Here is a 21,142-nt window from a genome sequence, read left to right on the forward strand (position 1 = left end):
TCAGAGGTCAGATAAAGAATCAAGGTAAGTTCGTGCTATTTTGCTGAAAACGTTTAATGATGGTCATCCATGCTGTAACTTTTTGAAGTGAAGATACACAGTCAGGCGCTCTCGAAAGATTGCGGACATATGACACCGCTATACCGCTATGCAATCTTTACGCTCCCCTTTAAAATGTGCTGATATTGGACCACACGTCCCAATTTAGACTTTTTTTGTACATTATGTTTTGGGATCATGATAACGAAGTTGCGTCTAGAAACCACTTATCCGTAACCTTCTGCTTTGGATGGCAGTTGTTGACACCTTGGCATTAAAGAGATTAAGGAGGTATTGGGTCGATTAGTGAGGCTATAATCTCGTTTGGTTCATCCTATGTCATAGTAACCTCGTGGTTTTGGTTGCGTCTTTCTTCACATGCAATATAAGTATTTGGGCTGCCGATTAGTTGCTTGTATGTTGGCAAGTGATCCATGTAGAGCCAACCCGAATAACTGGACCATGAAACTAACCAAACTATGTCCAATTCAAGTTTGCACTCGCCTCTATTGACAAACACCATTCTACTGAACCACTGTACCAGAGGATCTTTTGACTGTGCCACGCTGCACGCATACGGCACTGTAGGCACACATTCTCGAATGATTCTTGGCTTATCTCGTCATCTCCTAGAGAAAATCTAATAGAACAAATCTGAGAGAGAACCAGGCAAACACTGTCAAAACATTGCCGTTCCCACTTTCAGACCAAGAAATTCAAGTTGCACCTTAATGGAACATGGCCAATTCAAAGCTTTGTTTACATCATACAAGTTGACTGGCATTGTCAGTGAACGCATGACGATAGCATGCACTCATGAATACGCCTCCAGCCTGCTTTCAATTGCAAACCATGTGATAGACTGCTAAATAATACACACCGGTAGCAACGGAGATGGAGACTATGCTTTCTGAAATATTTATGACGCGGAATCTGGGCCAGGGCCATGATCCCAACACAGTCACTTCAAGCTGACTGCGAACCTTCTGCTTTGGAAAGATTGTTTGGGGGGTGGGGGTTAGCTGCCACTGTGGAATGTGAATGATAATGTGATTTATTAAGTCATTTGATCTTTTTTTATTATCAGTTAACTACACAAAAAGAATTGCGCACAAACAAAGCTTAAATTGAAATTGTGTTTCACAGTAGATCTAAGACATGATTTTACAATACAAGAGCTGGTGGTGTTGGTCATGTGGATGGTGCACAGTAGATTCTGCGGGGTGAATTCAACACTTCAAGAGTCCTTGTCTACTTACAGTGTGCAGGTTCTTGCGTTTGCTTGATGAATGCGGATCACAAACACATGTTTGGCAGGGCTTACATTTGAGTGGCGCATTCAGATCAGTCTGTCATATTTCACAGTTCCCATCAAAGTTTAAAGTAAGTTTGCCTTATCCTAAAGAACGCCACAACTAACAGTATGATCTATCTATGAAAAGAAAAGTTATAACTATGCATCCAAAAGTGTAAGCCAAAAGTAGAAAAAAAAATCATAAATAAAATAAATACTGTAGCCTATAACTAAAATGAAAAAAAAAACGTATTGCAAAATTATAGAAGAAATATAGTTATATGTTTTATAAGTTTTTGACCAACTATACGTGGTAAATTATGCAGTGTTATTAATTCAACACTTACGGACAGAGAAGGACCAAAATCACAGATGTTAAACTCAAGTCTTTTAGTTTTGTAGTCAGTTTGCCTTTTGCTTAAAGAACACCAAAAATACTATGCAATGCAAAAAGAAACTCAAAACATGTTAAATAGGTAAGCCATAGTAAAAGTATAATAGCAGTGTAGCTACTACTATATTTAGTGTGACTCACTATACAGTAACTTGTGCAATGTTACTTGTTTGTTTGTTTGTTTGTTTGTTTGTTTGTTTGTTAGTGTTGCAAAGCAACATATGTTTCCACCCATTCTTCCTTGGGAATTCAACACTTTTGCAAATGGGGCCAATGCCACGAAGGCTAAATTCAACTCCCTTCGTGTCGAAACAACACCACAGAATAGACCTTGTGCAAATGAGTTGTGTGGGCACAACACAAACACCAATCGTCTTCCGTGCTGGTCACAGATGCAGGTCAAGAAGAGGCAGCTGGTCAGGCCTGCAGACAGGCTCATGGAGGCCAGCTTCATTCACACGATTAGAGGCTTTAGACCTATATTTAGCACTTACAGGGCCCCGTCTCACTTTTTTTCCTCAGGGCACTACTTGCTCAGGGTCTGCCTGCCTGTTCGTGTTATAAGATCCCACAAGAGACAGAGAGAGAAACACCCCCTTACAGTAGAGTGCATGGCCCCCCTTGTTGCAAGGTAACACGTCTACTGAAAGTGCTAGAAGTAAAACGCACTTGGCTAAAAGCTTGAACAACCGAGCGCCAGTGTTGTCTTACATCAAGGTAGCTTTTCATTGTGAACTTAAAGGAGTCCATGTGATAATGCCATGCAGTGCATTTAGAGAAGGCATCTCCTGTAGGGGATTTGGAACAGTCCTAACACTGACTTGACTGTCCCTTGGGCAAGGAACTGTACAAGAATAAGTAGATACAGTGAGTCCAATATGTATTTGATCCCTTGCTGATTTTGTTGGTTTGCCTACTAACAAAGACATGATCAGTCAATAAATGTTATGATAATATGTATTCTAATATGGAGAGACATAATATCAAAAAGAAAATCCAGAAATTAACTGAAGAGAATATATATTAATTTATTTCCATTTCATCGAGCAAAATAAGTATTTGATCCCCTGCCAACTGATTACAGTTCCGGGCCCACAGACCAGATGGGCACTTCCGATCAACTTGTCATCTGAATTAAAGACACCTGTACATACTAACATGCATAAAAGACACATTGAATCAGCAGAATCAGTCCATAGTATGAGTGAATCAGTCACACTCCAACCTCACCAGCATGGGAAAGACCAAAGAGTGGTCAAATGATATCAGGGACACGATTTTAGACCTGAACAAAGATTAAATGGGCTGCAAAGCCACAAGAAAGAGACTGGTATTAATGACCCAGCTGTTGATGCATTTCTTCCAAAATGTGAGGAATACAAAATGACTATCCATCAGACTGTCTGGGGTTCTATACAAGATTTTACCTTTTGTAGGGATTTGATAATCATGAGAACAGAAAGAAATCACCCTAGAGCTATACGGTATGAACTAGGCAATGATATCAAAGCTACTGACCAAAATCACCGAGAAAACTACTGGTAGCACTTAATGCCACAGAGGTTTAAATTCCTGTAGTGCACACATGGTACCTTTACTTCAGAAGGAACCTGTGCAGTCCCACTTGAGGTTTGCCAACGGACATCAGACTGATTTAGGATATGATAAGGAGGTGCTGTAGTCAGATGAAACCAAAATCAAGATGTTTGGCATTATCACAATTCAATGTGTTTTGAGAAAGAGTACTACTGTCTATGATCCCAAGAACACCCTCCTCACCATCATGCATGAAAGTGGTATCATTATGGTTTGAGGGTGTGTGTGTGGCCAAGGCACAGGACAACTTCACATCGTCAACGAATGGATGGAGGGAGACATGTAATGTGCAATCCTGAGTGCAAACTTCCTTCCCTCCACCACTACACTGAAGGGTGGGCCATTTTTGGATCTCCCAACATGACAATAATACACAACATACAGTCAAAGCAACGAAGGAGTGGCTCAATAAGAAGCATATTAAAGTCGTGGAGTGGCCTAGACAGTCTCCAAATATTAACCCTATAGTAATTCTATGGAGAGAACTGAACGTCCCATTTGCCAAGCTACAGCCACAAACTATTAATGTTTTAGAGATAATGTGCAAAGAAAAATGGGCAAAAATATTTTCTACTATATGCACAAACATTGTCATCAACTAAAAGAAGCATCTGACCTCAGTGCTAGACAACTAGGGCTTTTCCACAAAGCACTTTATCTTCTTTAGCTAGAGGGGTCAAATACTTATTTGCCTAAATTAAATACAAATAAATTAAAATATATTATTTTAAGTTATTTTCTGGAATTTATTTTTGATATTCTGTCTCTCCATGTTTGAATACATATTATCATAAATTTATAGACTGATCATGTCTTTATTAGTGGGCAAACCGGCAAAATCAGAAAGGGATCAAATACATATTGGACTCACTGTAGTTGTTAACTTTTGAGGTAGACATTTTTTGGAAGATATGTTTGGCTTTTTTAGCTTTATTTGTGATAGGACAGTTAAGTGGTAGACAGGAAGCGAATGGGGGCAAAGGATCCAGGCCGGAATCGAACCCGGGTCGCCGGTGTAGCAGTGCAGTGCCTTACTGCTTGAGCCACAGTAGGGCCAAGGTAGACGTTTTTTGAACAGTTTTCTAGCCTAGAAAAAAATCTGAAATATCATCATATTATCATTCTTTCATCCTTCGAGAACTTTCATCCTTCCAACATTCATTTCACACTGGTGTTATACACCCTTTAAAGGTGAAACATCCAGAGATAACTTGTTTAAAGGGACACTGTGCAGGAAATGGTCAAAAAAGGTACTGCAACTATGCTGCTCATTGAAACTGGGCTGCCTATCGCCAAATTTGATCTTTACATGAAAGTTTACTAAGTAATAAACAAATATTTTCTAGTATGGTCCAAGTACAGTCATTTTTGCAGCTAAAAATGGCTATTTTTGGAAATTCAAAATGGCGGACCATGGAGGAGATCCCCTTTTTCATGTATGAAAAGTGCAATTTTTCCAGTCATAATGAATACTTAGAATTTGATGCTGGTGGTAAGTATTCATGAAAAAGGTAACATTAGTGAATGGGCAGCATGAATTCTGTAAAAAAAAAAACTAAAAATCTCACACAGTGTCCCTTTAATGTGTCAAGACACGGACCAATTATACATTTGTCATTTCCAGAATAGCAATAACCATGCTGCAATTTATTAGTAAAGACTCAGTGTAGTGTCATGAATGGAAAGGCGTTCCACTGCAGGAAAGGTGTGTGAGGATACGAGTGTAGTACAGGGAAGACTGAACATGCAAAGCAGACAGTAAAGATATCTTGCTGAAATGCTACATTCAAATATCATATGAAAATAGCACAATTCATTGTCACAGGTGAAATGGTTTCTGGACTGTAAACTTTTAGTGGGAACACATGACAAATATTTTCTTATTTTTTTGCGTCCATGCTGAGCGGCGAGTACAGCACATTTATGGAATGCAGCCTGTAGCCGGTTGTTTGAGATCTACTAAAAATCCTTTTTGAAATCATTTAAAAACATCTAAAAATAAATAACTATGGTGAAATTTGAAAATACCAAAAAAGTCACTTGTTCTTAATGTATTTCAAGTCAGATCTTGTGCAGTGCAAGGGGTGTAGGGTTAAGACTGGGCTTCAGCTGCAAAGGAAGACCTTGGTCACAGTCATCCTCAGTGCCCTCTGAATCATCTGCCTTTGTTTACGGCTCTAACACAGCATTTTGCATTTATACTGATCATTTACAGTAACAGTGTGTCTGCTTTTCATAGTGACTGCGTTGTTATTTGAAAAATACAGAACAAAATGAATGAATTTCCCCAAACCACACCCCTTCATGTATGTAGTATCAGTTTCATGCCCTAATTGTTCTCCTTACAACAGAGATTACCTCAGGATGGAATATGAAGGGGGTGGGACACATTCAGGTTTACAAGAGTTCTCCAGAGGGGATGATTTTCAACTACTGGTAGTCCCGAGGACATCTCTTCAGAATGTCCTCAACCCAAATGTATTTGACCAGAGATGGGACCAAGTTTCTAATTTGCAAGTCACAATTTGCAAGTCTGAAGTCCCTCTAATCAAGTCAGATTTATTTATTTTTAATATTATTATACAGTATAAGATAAGATAAGATAAGAAATTTATCTTTGGCAGACGCTTTATTACCAAAGTGACTTACAATCAAGGGCATAATCATAGCCAACATCACTAGTCGATACAAAGTGCACAGGAAATAAACAGAACAAGTGCAGATGCAAAGTCATGTCCAAGTCCCGTTATTTTTTTCAAGTCCATGTATTGTACACACAACAACTACTTTTGGTCATTCATTTATTACCTCTCCACACTGTTGTGCATGCCCCCCTTTGCCAGATGCAATCTAAAAATGATTAGGTCATTAGCTCATCAAGTCATCAATTTGTGACTCAAATCTGACTCGAGTCCAAGTCACAAGTCCACATCACTGCATTTGACATCTACTGTATGTAGAGTATATAGTCACTGTTGAAAATCTCTTATTTTACATGACACGGGTTTATGTTTTTCTCTTCTGGGAACTAGGCCCCTTCTCTGCATCTGTGACCTGAAAAATGAACTAATTAACTAACCAGCATCTTGGCTGCTCGCCTCCCCTCCCCGCCCCCTTGACTCTAAGCCGTGCTCTTCTCCACTATGCGTGACCTCAGAGTTCAGTGGGGCACAGCGTCCCTCGTCGTTGTGTTGAGTTTAGAGATTGACAACTCCAATTCCAACCAGTAGGAAGACTATTCAGTGTTGCTTTAAGGTAGCTTTTACTTCTCTGTCCACCCATGACTTCCGGTTTGTAAAAACAGATTGTGATGCTCAAAATTGGTTGCTTCGTAATGCTCACTGTTCTGCCAGTGGAAGACTTAATTATTATATACCATGCTACTACAATATACTGAGACAAAGAGAGTCTTCAACAGTACTTGGTGACTTGGAGATTGCCATTCTGATTACAGTAATTTTATAACATGGGTCATGTGTTAAGAGTTTAACCCTTTCATTAAGAGCCTCCGTTACAAGCATGTTGCTACCAAAATGGAAAAGTCTGCATCTGTTTCGTAGGACTCTCTGTGATGTTATAGCAATGTTGTTAAGACGTAGCCTAGTTACTGTGTTTTTTTCCCCAAACGTGAGTTGGATTGTAGATGATACTATTTGCACAAAACGACTACAGAAGCTATCTTTGAGTTTGTTAATCACCATAACTTGTCCAATGCCTAAATGAGTCCTTACTTAGTGTGAACAAGCGGACATTCAAATGTTAATAACCAAGTCTTCATTTGTTAACTAAAATCTTCAGCAATGTCATAGTAATGTTTTTTTGGTGGCAATTTGAGTCACAATGTTGATTACATATTGTCTGCAGATGATGTGTACCAAATTTGGTGAAGTTCACATGAATGAATTTGGGAATGAGTTAACGATTCATGAATGAACTACTCCAGTCTCCAGATGACAGGAAAATGTGCAATGACAGTACGTCCCTTCTAATGAATTTGGCTTTGGACGGATACATCTGCAGTGTCAGAGTACGGAGATGGTTTTCACACAAAAGACTTGTGTTTCAGTGACATTTCTTTTGTGGGAGTCAAAAGAAAGTGAAGAATCGGTGATGACACCAAGATTTTTTACTTGGTCAGGTCAGAGAGGGAAGGTGGATGTAAGGGCTTATTGTCTGTCATCAGCATAGTACTGAAAGTGTAGGCTATGCCGGCAGAGGATGTAGCTAATGATATAGATAATGAAAAGCAAGGGACCTAGGACAAACCCTTGTGGAACACCATGTGCAATGGGTGCACTAAACTAAAGGATCGGAAATCAAAACATTGACTAACTGTTCTGTACCTGTAAGATATAACCTAAACCAGGAAAGTACAGTGACTGTGATGTCAAAGTGTTTCAGGTCGGGTGAGCAGTGTGTTATGGCAGACCATGTCGAAAGCTGCTGTCAGGTCAAAAGGATGCTGAAGTGGCCAGAATTAGTAGCAACAAGTAGGTCATTCACAACTATGACCAAAGCATTTTGGTGCTGTGTTTATCCCTGAAACCTAACATGAAACATATCCTACAAACCACAAGATGTTAGGTGGTCTTGGAGCTGCAGGGCCCCAGTGCACTAAGAGTTTGGAGATGACCAGAGGGGTGGGCATGGGGTTGGAGAAGCAGGTGGTACTGTAGGCCTGGCCTCGATGACTAAGCCATGGGTGGTGTTATTGCAGAGGAGAAGGAGGAGAGTGACTGCTTAGGGGAGGACAGAGATGGAATGTCACTCCAAGTGGGTAGTAACTGGAGCCGCTTGTAAATGGTACGGATTTTGTTCCCAAGGTAATTTTAAAACTCGCAGCAGAGATATAAATCAGGATTTGTTTAATGTGGAGAATAAGGCTTGTATTGACCTCTAGTGATAACTAGATGATGAGTAGTAGTGTTTTAGCCTCATTTTGGGACTTCTTATAGGACAGGGCATGCTCTTTAAAGGCTTGGGCATGTACAGCCAGCCCAGTCTTATTGCTTAACTGCTCAAACTATCGTTTCCGAAAAACCATATTTACAACTCTGTTAGCAACTCACTTGGTTTAGACTATACAGGTGTGATACTGTTTCCCAATTCTGAAAGCATACGTTTAGCCTATGTGAACCAACATCCGCTTCTCAAATTATTAAGAGAACTTTTTTCTTTTGCAATTATTTTTCATGACCTTCTTTTCATATTTCCTTTTTTTAAAAACTATTATTATTATTTTCACTATCCTACACAGCAGAGAGCAGTGGCAACCTTCATTTCACTGCCAAATGTGCCAGCACAAGGAAGCAAGTGAAAAAATAAACATCTTGAATCTTGAATGGTGTGAACCAACAACAAGGCATGCAGTAACATGGTACCACTACCAACATAGTCCCAGCATGGTGCAACCAACACAGGTGTTTCCCAAAATGTGAAGGTGTGCAACCACATTGGTAACAGCACCCCTAAGTGCTTATATTCACCTAACTTTGTCTGAAGGAGTGTACTGCTTTCGACATGGCAGATGGAATATCTTGATGTTAAAATATCTCAGTTGTTTGATGGTGTATCACACAGATTGTAGAATGTAAAGAGCTGGTTATGGTTGGGCAACACTCAGGCATACTGACCGTGTGTTCCTGAGTGGTAGGAACTTCCCAATATGCAACCAGGAGTCAGCTACCTCCCACCTGAAAGCCCAGCCAACAGGTCAAACAAACTACAAACATGGAGGGTCAAAAACACTGCCCACCTGTCAAAGATGTAAGCTATAAACAAAGAGGTGTAAACAACACCATGCACTTTTAATTTTACCCATATCATCTGAAAGAGGCAATGCCAATATAACTACACGCTAGAAAAGTTCACGAGCGGTTTTGCAACCATTAACCTGTCTGATTCAACTCTATTTGTCCACAGAATGATAACTCCGGAGTAATGTGCAACATAAGCTATTCTTATCACTGTACGCTGCCATTGCTTTGTTGACTTCATGATTTTCAATGGGATGAAGTCAGTAGGCCTACTTAAATGTGGTCCCAGCTTGAACATTCCGCTTCAACAGGCATTCCAATGTATTTCAGCTAGTAGGACATCAGAAACATCCCATCTCTCACCACTGGGGAATGCAGGGTAAGAGGGGAATGAAAACATGGTTGAAATCCTAGCGCCCCATAACAGACTCAGAAGTGGAAGTATGAGTGTGTAAAGCGAGACCTGTCAATCAAAGTGAGGGCTGTAAGTCATGAGCGTATGCAGCCTCAACTTGGAACGTGTCAGCAAAATGTCTAAGTAATACACATACAATAAGCCTAGCAAGAATGCCACTTATGGATACACAATATCTAGGTCTACATAATGTTATCTGTGCCATCTCACAACAATTGGCTAAGAGTGATTCTACGATTTCCCTACGCTTTTGGCAAAAGCAAAATGTCAATTATCAGTATTTTTTTTCGACTAAATGACCTAGATGTTTACATAGTGTATATATTTAAGTTTCCAAACAAACAAATTGCCAAGCTTAATCTTAAATCATTTGATAAATACTCTAATGAAAGCGAACATTTGCTTAATTATTTTGTCAACAGTGTTATGGACAAATACTATGTAATTTCAAACATATATAAAAATACTACAGAGTTGAAACAATATATGTTTGAAAGTGCTTATGTCCCTTAGCAGTAATGTTGTCATTAATCTGTGCAACTGATATAGAAAATGTGATTGTTGAGCTTCATAAGTAGGATTTTATGAGTCACTGTGACACAGACTGACACATTTTTCATCACAAATCCCTGTAACGTCTGATTTGAATATAGTCACCCTCCTTACACAAGACTTCCTTCTCCAGAGATAATCCCTAGTGTATGTTCATAGGATTTTTCCAACACATAAGGGATCAATAGCGCAAAAACACTTTCAAAACAGTCAACGGTGTAACTCAACTGTGTTACGGTCAACAGTGCAGGGGAACAAGTCGGCACTTTTATAGGAGAAAAAAACAGAGCAGACAAACCCATCTCCCTAGAACACTAATTATTTTGTTTGTTTGTCTGTCAATATGGATATAAATGGGCAAAAACATACTCCTCCTCAACTGTCACCAGTGTTGCCAGATTGGGCTGGTTCCCGCCCAATTGGGCTGCTTAGGATGGCCGTGTGCGGGTAAAAATGGCATCTATCAGAAAAACCTTCCCACTGCCATATAAATCAATAGAATTTGGCGGGTTTTTAGGGCGGATTTTGAACATTTTTTGGGCTGGAAATCATCAGCCTCATCTGGCAACCCTGACTGTCATACTTAATTGTAACACCATTGACGGTAACACCGTTGACATTTCAGCCATTTTTATGGTGTTGTGCTAACTGAGGACCTCAGAAGTTCCACCACAACACCTTAATCAATTCATGTATCTGTATGCTTTATCTGTGTTTTTCTACATGTGATTTCTAATTCAGATTCTTATGAATATGTTGATAACACTGTTGACAGGCAATTTTCCCGCTATGAGAACATGAAAAAGAATGGATTAAATTATGGAAGGATGGAGCTCAAAATTTACCAAAAAGTCTTCCCGTATCCTGCCAAAGAGGTTATGACATCACGTGATGTTATTCGTATGGCCTAAGACCAAACCATTACTGATTTATGGAGGCGGTTTCAGACCGTGACACGGTTAACACAGTTTTCGTGGACACACACAAAATGGCAAATTTCATGTATAATGGAAAGGACAGTGGTCTTTCTGACAGTTTTGTCATATTGTGATGATTACTGTGAATCAACATTTGCAATCGTCTTGGGCAAAACAAGTTTCTTTCCATGCTAATATGAAGACTGAATCTGACATTTGGAAAACAGGACGGCATGAAAACGCCCAAAACCAGTATTAAATATTCATTCTTGCTGAGGGAAATAATGCTATGTCTACACTTTCTGTATTATATGAAAGATAAATGTTTTCTAATGTCCAAAACATCATTGGATGCAGTTAATAGTTAGTGGAATTGCCAAATAAAATCCACGGACTTAAAAGTGTAGGCGAATTAGAGAATCACTCCTAAGCTATTTTTAAGGGCACACCCCAGAATAGTAATGACAAAGTCATAATGTATCACTCTACAAAAGACTTGGTATATGTCTTTGCATTATAGTACCACAGTGAAGTCTTTTCAACAACTATTACAATGTAAGTGGAACAGTAGTGGAGAGTGGTGTGCATCATGAGCCTACATGGGTGCTATAACATTTGATTACGTCCTCAACTTATGATCCTCTATCTTGTCATTGAAACAGACAGGATAAGGTTGTTATGCCACTATACTGCTCAGTGCTCATGTATCAACTTTCTTCAACTATCTTGAAGTAAGGCTAGTACTCATTGTTGTTTCAGATGAGGTCATGTAGGCCTACTGTTCTGTCGTCATCATCATTGAGCTTTACAATGGCATTGGTAATGGTATGATTGGTATGCACTTTTCGGAGTTCAAAAGAAGTCTTAACCTCCTGCGTGTGTGTTGAGGGTAATGGATGAAGTGATGTGGCAAACCGATGAGGGAGTGGTAAACCATAAGAGAGGTGACCAAGAAACAAAAAGAGGTGTGCGGTCCAAGATCTCTGCTTGATAAAAGACAATGTGCACTGCACTACAAGTGCAATGATTTTTTTTTTCATTTATCTATTTCACTAGGTGGAGCTATCCTACAGTTTTGTGTTTATGGGTTGGTTAGGTTGATGCGCCAACACTAATTTGGTAAACATCAGATTGAGCTGGGTGAAAAGTTTATTGAGCTTTTTTTTTTAGCAAAAACAGCAGGGGGGTTTGTAGGGGAGGTAACCATCCGTATAGGCCTAACAGTCTATAGGTAGGCTGTATGTGTCTACAAGGGTTTTTTTGTTTGTGTGTAAACTGCAGTTTGGTGTCTAGATTACAGTAGCAGGACAAATTTCAGAGGGAGGATTAGGATATGTGTGTGGGACGGCATTTTAAGTGCCTCCCTGTTGGTAACAACGTACTTTATAACAGTTTTGAAAAAGTGGACACAGGAAAATTACGAAATATCTGAAAGAAAAGTAAAGCATAAAAGCAAAGCAACAAAACAAAAGGTGATCTTTTAGTATGGTTAACTTTTCAACCGTTGATTTAAAACTAAGACTGCATTGAAACTCTAGTTTTTTTTTTCTCTGAAGTGTGAGAAACTTGTACTTGAACAAGTTCAGATTGTTGTGAGTCATAATGAGTCATTGTTCTGGCTGTGGAGAAAAATAGAACCGCTGCCTTGGTGGTGGTGAATGAAACGGAATAAGACAGTAGACCTACTGTGATGGCCAGGCCAGCGGATTAGGAAAATGCTTTATGTGAAACGATTAGCACGCGTACAGTAATGCGGGTTTAACAGTTAAATGAACTGAACATTTAGTTATCAAATGAAAAAGGTTTGACCATTTTTCCTGCCTAATGATGTCCACCCCCACCCCATTGTGTCCATGGTGATGGATGTTGGCTCAGCATCCTCCCAGCTCATTGGGTAGCCTATGGAATGTCAAGAATCTCTGCCAAAGGAAATGAAACCCCCAATTATTGTGTGTTATTCTTGCAATCATTAATATTTCATATCCATAACATAAGACTCTGGGGGATTGTTATATATCACCCACCATCCTTAATTAATTGTGCCCCCCTTGGTGGGAAATGGAGAGGCAATTAGGCTACAAATATTGTGTCGTATCTGGCCTAGATCTCGAGTAGATGGGTGGGTGCGATGTGATGTGAAGTGTAGATTGTTTGGCATATAACACATATTGTTAAAGTAGCTTTCTCGTTATGGATATCCAATCCAAAGAATATATAGATGATAATCCATGTCATCACCACTACCACTAGAAAGACTGTCCCAGCACTACTCACACCAAATAAAATAGATTATTTCGAGATGTTTTGTTATAGTCTATATGGCTATTTTGAATAATTGTACAATGATATTTTTAAACTGTTTTCGTCAGTGAGTTATGACGTAAAAGCACAAGCAGCAGTTCATGCTTATGTGCATAAATCTCAGCCTTACCCCCGCCCTTTTCTTACCAGCCCACACTCGCTGTGCACCAGCCCATGCGCACGAATACACCACTCAGCCGTCACAAAGCCTTCTGCTTTCACCATCAAAACCTGCGCTTATTGAGAAGTCGGACATACCGTTCCAGTACAATAGTCGATGGTCATTAAGTCCGAAACAGTATTTTCTGGGTCGTCTTCATGATGGCGGAATATTCTGCCTCTTCCCTCTTGCATTTGCGATGTATCCACGAACTGACACCGCGAGTCCTGCTGCATTCACGGTCGTAGTCTCCGAGATGCATAGCAGCCAAGCGCCGCGTACCACAGACACCGGCCCGGTTCGAACATGGTTTTTAGGCGAAGATCAAGGTAAGATCAGCCGGATAGGATACTCTACATCCCGGGCTGTGTACTCAGAGGACGGCGTAATGCCTTTGAGGCGATCAATATAACATTGATACAAAAGGCATCAAAACAAAGGCCGCGCTTATGCAGATTGGCAGGGCATTGATAAACCACAGCTTACATTATATAAGTCAGTAGATTTGCATTTTCTAGCGTTATAAAGCAAGGTTAGACGTGGAGACAGCAGGTGCAAGGAAACGCCGTTGTGAACCGAGTGAGTGACAAGGGGAAATCTTCGCTCTCAGATTTTTTTTGTGTGTTCAAATGAAAGACAACGCGCAAGCAGCTCCATATAAACAACTGTGCGGGCTGGCCTGCTCTCGGGGTGTGTTTTTAAGATGAGAATGGAAGACGTAACATAAACACTGAGTAGTGGACACATCACGCAAGGCAATGCTGAATGCTTTATTTTGGAGAGGCGACGTTGACTATAAATAGAAATGCAAGGCAGATGCATTACCATGCGTATCGGCGAGATTGAAAAAACACCCACTTGGTGCAGCCAAATATGCAGTGTGTAAGGACCGGACCAGTTTAAACAGATTACAAAACAAAGGAAGAAGGACACAAGCAAACGTGCATTGACTAGCTTAAGTCTTACACTGGTTTGTCAAGTCATTTGCAACATCTACTAACATAAATGAAACACCCTTCCCTTTCTTTCAGGAGAATGCGGTGGCTTGGATGCCATCGGCTGGGGCCTGTTTGGAAGGCACTGCTGGTGTTTGTGGCCATTGCATTCACCGGGCAGCTTCTGGGCTTCTTCAACAAAAGGTCAGAGAATGTCATCTGTCCATCTGTCTGGCATGCATATCTAAACCTGACTTTGTTTTTATTCTTCAGCCTGTAAAATCCATCATTGGGTTCATGCATATGGACCAAAAAAAAAAGAAGCAAGTCACTTTTATTTTTGACGAGTAAGCACTTTGGTTTAACCACATTTGTTTGTGGCTGCTCTAGATGCTAGCTTTCCTCTTTTCCTGTGTGCACTGTTAAAAATAAACCCAAAAGAAAACAACACAGACAAGAGAAACGTAGAGTAGATTGTCCAGACTGGTCTAGTCTGCTGGAACTTTAACACCTTTCAGACTAAACTAAGCACGTCAAGAGGGCAATCCATCTGATCTGCTCCCGGAACTAAGTCAGTTGGTCATCTACATGCCCCTTGACTCTGGAAGGGTAAGACCCTTTCTCTAATCTGTCTCCTGCCTCCGTTTGTGCAGTTGGATGCAACAAGAGAGGCCGCGGTCCGTCTTCCCCCTATCGTCTGGAGACGCTCACGGCTCGCCGCCATGCAGACCCCACACCCACGTCATGTTCCTGAAGACCCACAAGACTGCCAGCAGCACTGTGCTCAACATGCTGTACCGCTTTGGGGAGGAGAGAGGCCTGCGCTTCGCCCTGCCCTTGGGCTACCAGTTTGGCTATCCTCTGCTCTTCAACGCCCACAGGGTCAAGGGTTACCGTGGGCAACAGGCCGTGGAGTTCAACATCATGGGCAACCACATGCGCTTCCATAAGCCAGAGGTGGGGTGTACTGCGCCACACTACACACACACACACACACACACACCACACGGTCACGATACTACAAACAGTTATTACACAGTTATTACTTAAAACTTATACTGTTTGACCATACCTCTAGTGGTGGTATGTTTTATGCATTGTAAATATGTGTTGTGTAGTGATTCAGGTGCCAAATACAACCATACTCATCAGACAAAATATACGACGGAACAGTGATGAGTTATAAATCGAGCCGGTTACAGCCATTTAAAAATGGTATCACACTGACATAAACAGTATCAACCAAAATGTGTTAAGGCAAACAGATCAATGCCACACAGCCTTTTGAAAAAAGCTATTATTATCAAATGACAAATGTCACTACCCTTGATTCCTCATTGCACACATCGTGCACAATGTCAAGAGTGCTTTCCTCCGTTCTTGACTGGTTGTTAAGTTGTTATCGACTTAGTTGCTTGAATTAACCTGAGTACTCCAGGAGTCTGGCTAAGTAGTCAATCAGGTTAAATTAACCTTGAGGTAGTGGTAAAACACCTAATAGAAGAGCCTGGAGTCCTCTTTTTCTTAGCTAACGGGCACCAGTGGACTATCTATTAGCAGGTTTACCACTTCCTGTTGTAGAGTAACTTAGCCAGGTTTATCACTTGACCTTGTACTTGGAATAGTTTGACACTAAGTTTGCACACTAAATGTACCCATCATCCCTGTTTAACAATCCCACCTCCTGTCTCCTCTCTCAGGTGGAGAAGGTGATGCCTCCTGACACCTTCTACTTCTCCATCTTGCGGGACCCCGTGGCGCTGGCCGAGTCCTCCTACGCGTACTACAAAGCCGTGGCCCCGGCCTTCAAGCGAGCCAAGGGCCTCGGGGACTTCGCCAACGACCCTCGGCGCTACTACGACGCCCGGCTGCGCAACAACCACTACGCCCGCAACCTGCTGTGGTACGATTTTGGCCTGGACCACAATGCCAACTACTCCTACGCCCTGGCTCGCCGTGGCGAAGCCGAGATCAGGAAGTCCTTCAATCTCATCCTGATCTCGGAGTACTTTGACCAGTCCATGGTGCTGCTGCGCCACGCGCTCTGCTGGCCCCTGGACGCCGTGGTGTCCTTCAGCTTGAATGCCCGGCAGATGAAGCCTCCGGGCGGGAGCAGTTGGGGCAGCAAGAGCAGCCTGGGAGCGGTGTTGGCCCTCACCGACGAACAGAGGCAGAAGCTGCGGGAGTGGAACGCGCTGGACTGGCACCTGTACCAGGCCTTCAACCGCACCTTCTGGGAGGAGGTGGAGCGCTTCGGGAAGGTGCGGATGGAGGCCGAGGTGATGCTCCTCAGGACGCGGCGAGAGGTCCTGGCTCGGGTGTGCCTTCGGGATGGCGGGAAGCCCGTTGAGGCCAGCCGCATCCGCGACAAAACTATCCGACCTTTCCAGAGCGGCCTGGTGAAGATCCTGGGCTACGAGCTGCAGCCCGGCCTGGACAACAACACGCGGCAGGCCTGCCTGTGTATGATCCGTCCGGAGATCCAGTACAAGGACGTGCTGGACCTCAGGCAGTTCCCCCACCAGCAGCCACCGCCAGGAGCAGGTGTCGCTGGTGGTGGCGGCGGAGGAGCACTTATCAAAAGGGAACCTTTGTCCCCCAAAATCGGAGAGCACCCGGGAGGGAACTCGCCGGAGAAAGACTGGGACGGGACCAGGTTGGGTCGCAACGTTTCACTAACTGTAAAGGAAAGGGACGGGCAGGACCGGCTCAGATAGTTTTGGAGACAGTTGACAAAAAAAACTCTTTTTTTGCCTCAGAACAGCATTTTTTCTAACTTCAAAATAATTGAAAGGCAATGAGATAGCCTTTACACTGCACTACCTGATAGACTGGAGAGGCGTGTGGTGGTGAAAGCCTCAAAAGACACTTCTATTCCCCATCTGCCCCCTTTGCTTACTACGATGTTATCCGTTTCCCTTACGCTCCAGATCTCACACAGTGCTCCCACAATGAGAGAGAGAGAGAGAGAGAGAGAGAGAGAGAGAGAGAGAGAGAGAGAGAGAGAGAGAGAGAGAGAGAGCAGTACCTTGCAGGTACAGGGAGCTGAGGCTGGAGAAAACCAGGCAATAACAGTGATGTGTCAGCGACTCAGTGGGTGGCTAGCTTTTAGCAGTGTGGTGATAACCTGAGGAGGCTGAGAGGTTGGCCAGGAATGGGTAGAAAACAGCAAAATGTGAAACACTATTGTTTTTTTTTCTCCTCTGTCTCACAAACATATACCACTGAGCTCATGTTCTTTGCTTTTTCACGACCTGCCAAGTGATTATAGTGGTAACAACAGTATGAAGCGTAAAGATAGCTGCACACGTGGGGTGTCTGCACACTACAGTATGTTAGTAACTGAACGTTGCTGGGTACACATCTGCAATACAGTTTGAAAGTCGCACGCACGCACGCACGCATGCGCGCACGCACACACACACACGCACGCATGCACGCCCGCACACACACACACACAGACAGACACACACAAACACACACACACACACACTAATCATTCCTGATTATTGTTGAGGTTGGAACCGAATTCTCTTCCCTCAGCATAGGAAATGAAACACTACAGGCGGTAGGTCAAACACCAGAAATCAGAATAGGAATTTAGAACAACAGCATTGGACACTTTCTATACAGGATGTATTGGTTAGGATGGGCCTCTGTTAACAACCTGCTGGGTTAATGATCCATGTTTCTCTATCGGTTCGACCTGCAAAAACAGGTTTTTATATTTAAGGAATTATGGTACATTCGTTTTTTAAGGCTGTGTATTCAGGAAGATGCTGCAGCTTTTTGAAGCAACCTCGTGATGCTTGATCGCCTCGTATGGGATGAGGCCTTTCTAATTTAGAGCCCATCCCGAACCTTGTTCCGCAGCCATGGCCTCTTGTTGTGAGTGACACATTATTGCTAAATAAGCTATTACTGACTTGTCTGTGAGATACATGGAGGTGTTGCCACTAGGTCACACTGTGAAAAAAAAACACTTTTCATTGATTGATTATCAAGGGTACTTTAGGAGATGGAGTTGGAGACTTTTTTGCCGTTTGATTTATCCTGGGTAGGCCAGGGTTTTGATTTTGAAATCACAAAAACTACAAAAAGTGATTTGAAATGAGCAATTCTGTTGTTATGTGTACAGAAATGCATTGTCTTAACAGTATAGTTTGTCATTTGTATTTATTCAGCCTTGCACAGATCATTTGACATAAAATCTGCATTTATAATGAGTTGTAATAGGCATGATTCCAGAGCCCTTCAGTAATCAATAACAGTAGTTTTTATGCCTGCTTTGAACAGTCTCCGTTCCTGGTGACTGGAGCTTGCAGCTCAACATGAAGTATTGCTGAATGTTATAGCCCGCCTCTGCTCTCAAAAACAAAGAACTACATCTTGGAAATCAATGTTTCAAGTTCCTTTTTGGCTTCTCTAAGCCTTTCCTTTTACCTGCAGTAGTGTTCATATTTAATTTATTTAGCATGCGGGCATCAGTGAATATATGAAAATGAAATAGAATTGCAAGTAAATCAATGCCTACCCTGTCCGTCTGTCTGGAAAACACACAAGACACAATACCACACAATCGTCTTATGAACAGTTTTTTGTTTCCCTCAATGCACACCAGTGAATCGGTCCCAGGCTAATCTCCCATTGCTCCCTGCAAGCTGCTGGGGCCCTTTTTGTGTTACAGGACAGTTGTGTGCACATTCCCCTCTATGATGAGCATGTCACTGGCCTGACATGTTGAGCCACCACCCTGACTGCTTCTTGTAGTCCTGATATATAGTATGTTGTAGAAGATGACTTTGACCATCTGGACCTATGGACAAAATGGACATTAACGACACTCAACACGTAATAATATTGGAGGGGGTCTTTTAGGAGTACATTGTATTAAGTGATCAGTGGTACAGTATGCTTGCAGCGCTCAAGTATGCTGAGATCCAGCAGATTTCAACACCTGTCACACCTTTGAACAATTGTTTTTGCCTTAGATAAAAATCCCTTAAATGGAACAGGGCTTTAAGACTTTATTTTTTTCTGGGAAAATGTTGGTGTATATACTGTATTTATTGTCTTTTGAAATTGAAGATTTTTTTCCCACCTTCAGAATAATATTGAGACCTTAAGATATTTTGCAAATTTGACTGTATTGCACTGTGCAATGTTTTGTGGTACGATTTCAAACAAAAACCTAAGCAGCATCAAAACTTACAATTGTCATTAATGACTTTTAATGATGTACATTTCCCAAAATGAAACACATTTTGCAGTAGGCACTGTTGACATTCCATTGTCACACATGTTATGTGTGCATAAGACTGCATTTCGCATGGGAAACAAGCAGAATGTTTGCATGTTGGACGATTCATTCATGAATGCCACTCCAGACCCAGTGAAAAAGGAGCCTCACATACTTGATCTCCTTGGATGGATGTCATGCTGTACATTTTTGTACAGTTATCATAATTACTCTAACTGTTATTATTTAGTTTTGTTCATTTGCCCTCAGTAAACTAGCATCTGGAACACATTTCATTGATCCAGAGAAGAGGTACTACAATGTAATAATGTGTTGTTCATGTTAACTTGAAGATATTGGTCATGTTTACTTTGAATTTCATAGCGTAACTGACGAAACATTGACCTGTTACCTGTTGCAATGGCTTTGTCACAATGCAATAAATGGTTGTTTGAATGTGTTTGTGTTAAAGTGGAGATCACGAATGTCATCTGTTTTTGCACACCAAAGAGTCATCATTTTTGTGTCTTGTTGTTAGAATGGAATGACAATGATAGGTTTAGTCATTATGTTGACAGGAGGGGAGTAGGATGGCTCAAGTTTTGATAGTTTGTAAGAAGATGAAAGGCAGGATTTTTTTGTTTAAAACGCAGCCAGCATGATTTCTGACATGAGAACTAATGAACCACAGATGAACCAGATGGCCTTCAAGATGAGTCATTGTGTTTGGCTAGGAAGTAGGCGATCAACGCAAGGGTCCAAACAAGAACGCAGTGCTGAAAACTGTAAATCTTAACGCTATAATTCAGTTCAAGGTATCTGATGGTGATTATAAGGATAGTCTGTTTTGCTCTGAAGTGTAATGTACATACTTAATAATCAGTGATTCCATGACATCAGATGGGAGGTAGGCCTACTACAGTGCAGACACTAAAGCATTACATGAAAAAAGGTCTATCCTGTTTATGGAATTTCTCGTATTACTTGAATTTTCGTAATGTAAGATTGGGTACACATCAATTTTCTAATTTATGTTTTCATGCTACCTGATGTTAGGCTACAATAATTGGTTATCCTTATCATGATTTGTGCTCTATTGCACCTAGGCTGACCTTTACATACATAGATGAAGAAATCACTTGCTATTTTTCATATGCTTTTACTGTTGTATTAATTAAATAAACTTGACTGGAAACAAAGCAGCTGCGCTCGTGTTTATTATAGGGGCTGGGTACATATGAGTAAATTGGGCCAGATAGCATAGGGCCAGGGGTCTCAGGACTTCTCATCAATTTAAGATATCAAGGAGGTGGTGATGTCAGTCTTAAATGCACCTAGAATAATTAAGATGTTCACAAAAACAACAGGTCACCTCATGTCAGCACATTTCCATGAATAAAATTAAAGCGTGGATTACTATCGATAATTCTGCGCTCTGCTGCTGCGCACTCGGGGCTCGATTGAGGAAACTTGCACTGTTGTCACTTGGACTTGCATGAGCCAATGAATGCAGCGTTAACCCAAGCTAGCAAGGCAGCGGGCTA

At 41.5% G+C, this 21,142-nt stretch overlaps 1 protein-coding gene across 2 annotated transcripts in view; it reads left to right on the forward strand.

Moving 5' to 3' along the window:
* The window catches only part of gal3st4 (galactose-3-O-sulfotransferase 4), a 20,353-nt gene extending 279 nt beyond the window's left edge, over positions 1–20,074 (forward strand). Inside the window, exons 1-4 of one of the 2 annotated variants that reach the window (XM_063187404.1) lie at positions 1–24; positions 14,456–14,563; positions 15,013–15,316; positions 16,060–20,074. The exon at positions 1–24 is cut by the window's left edge and continues 279 nt beyond it. In XM_063187404.1, coding sequence (XP_063043474.1) covers positions 14,460–14,563; positions 15,013–15,316; positions 16,060–17,076 — 1,425 coding nt within the window. In that variant the 5' untranslated portion in view covers positions 1–24; positions 14,456–14,459 and the 3' untranslated portion in view covers positions 17,077–20,074. Of the gene's footprint in view, positions 25–13,367; positions 13,754–14,455; positions 14,564–15,012; positions 15,317–16,059 lie in introns of those variants that run through there. The other variant, XM_063187403.1, reaches the window with a different exon arrangement.
* The last annotated feature ends 1,068 nt before the right edge of the window (positions 20,075–21,142 follow it).

The sequence above is a fragment of the Engraulis encrasicolus genome, chromosome 21, assembly GCF_034702125.1.
Source record: "Engraulis encrasicolus isolate BLACKSEA-1 chromosome 21, IST_EnEncr_1.0, whole genome shotgun sequence".
NCBI lineage: Eukaryota > Metazoa > Chordata > Actinopteri > Clupeiformes > Engraulidae > Engraulis > Engraulis encrasicolus.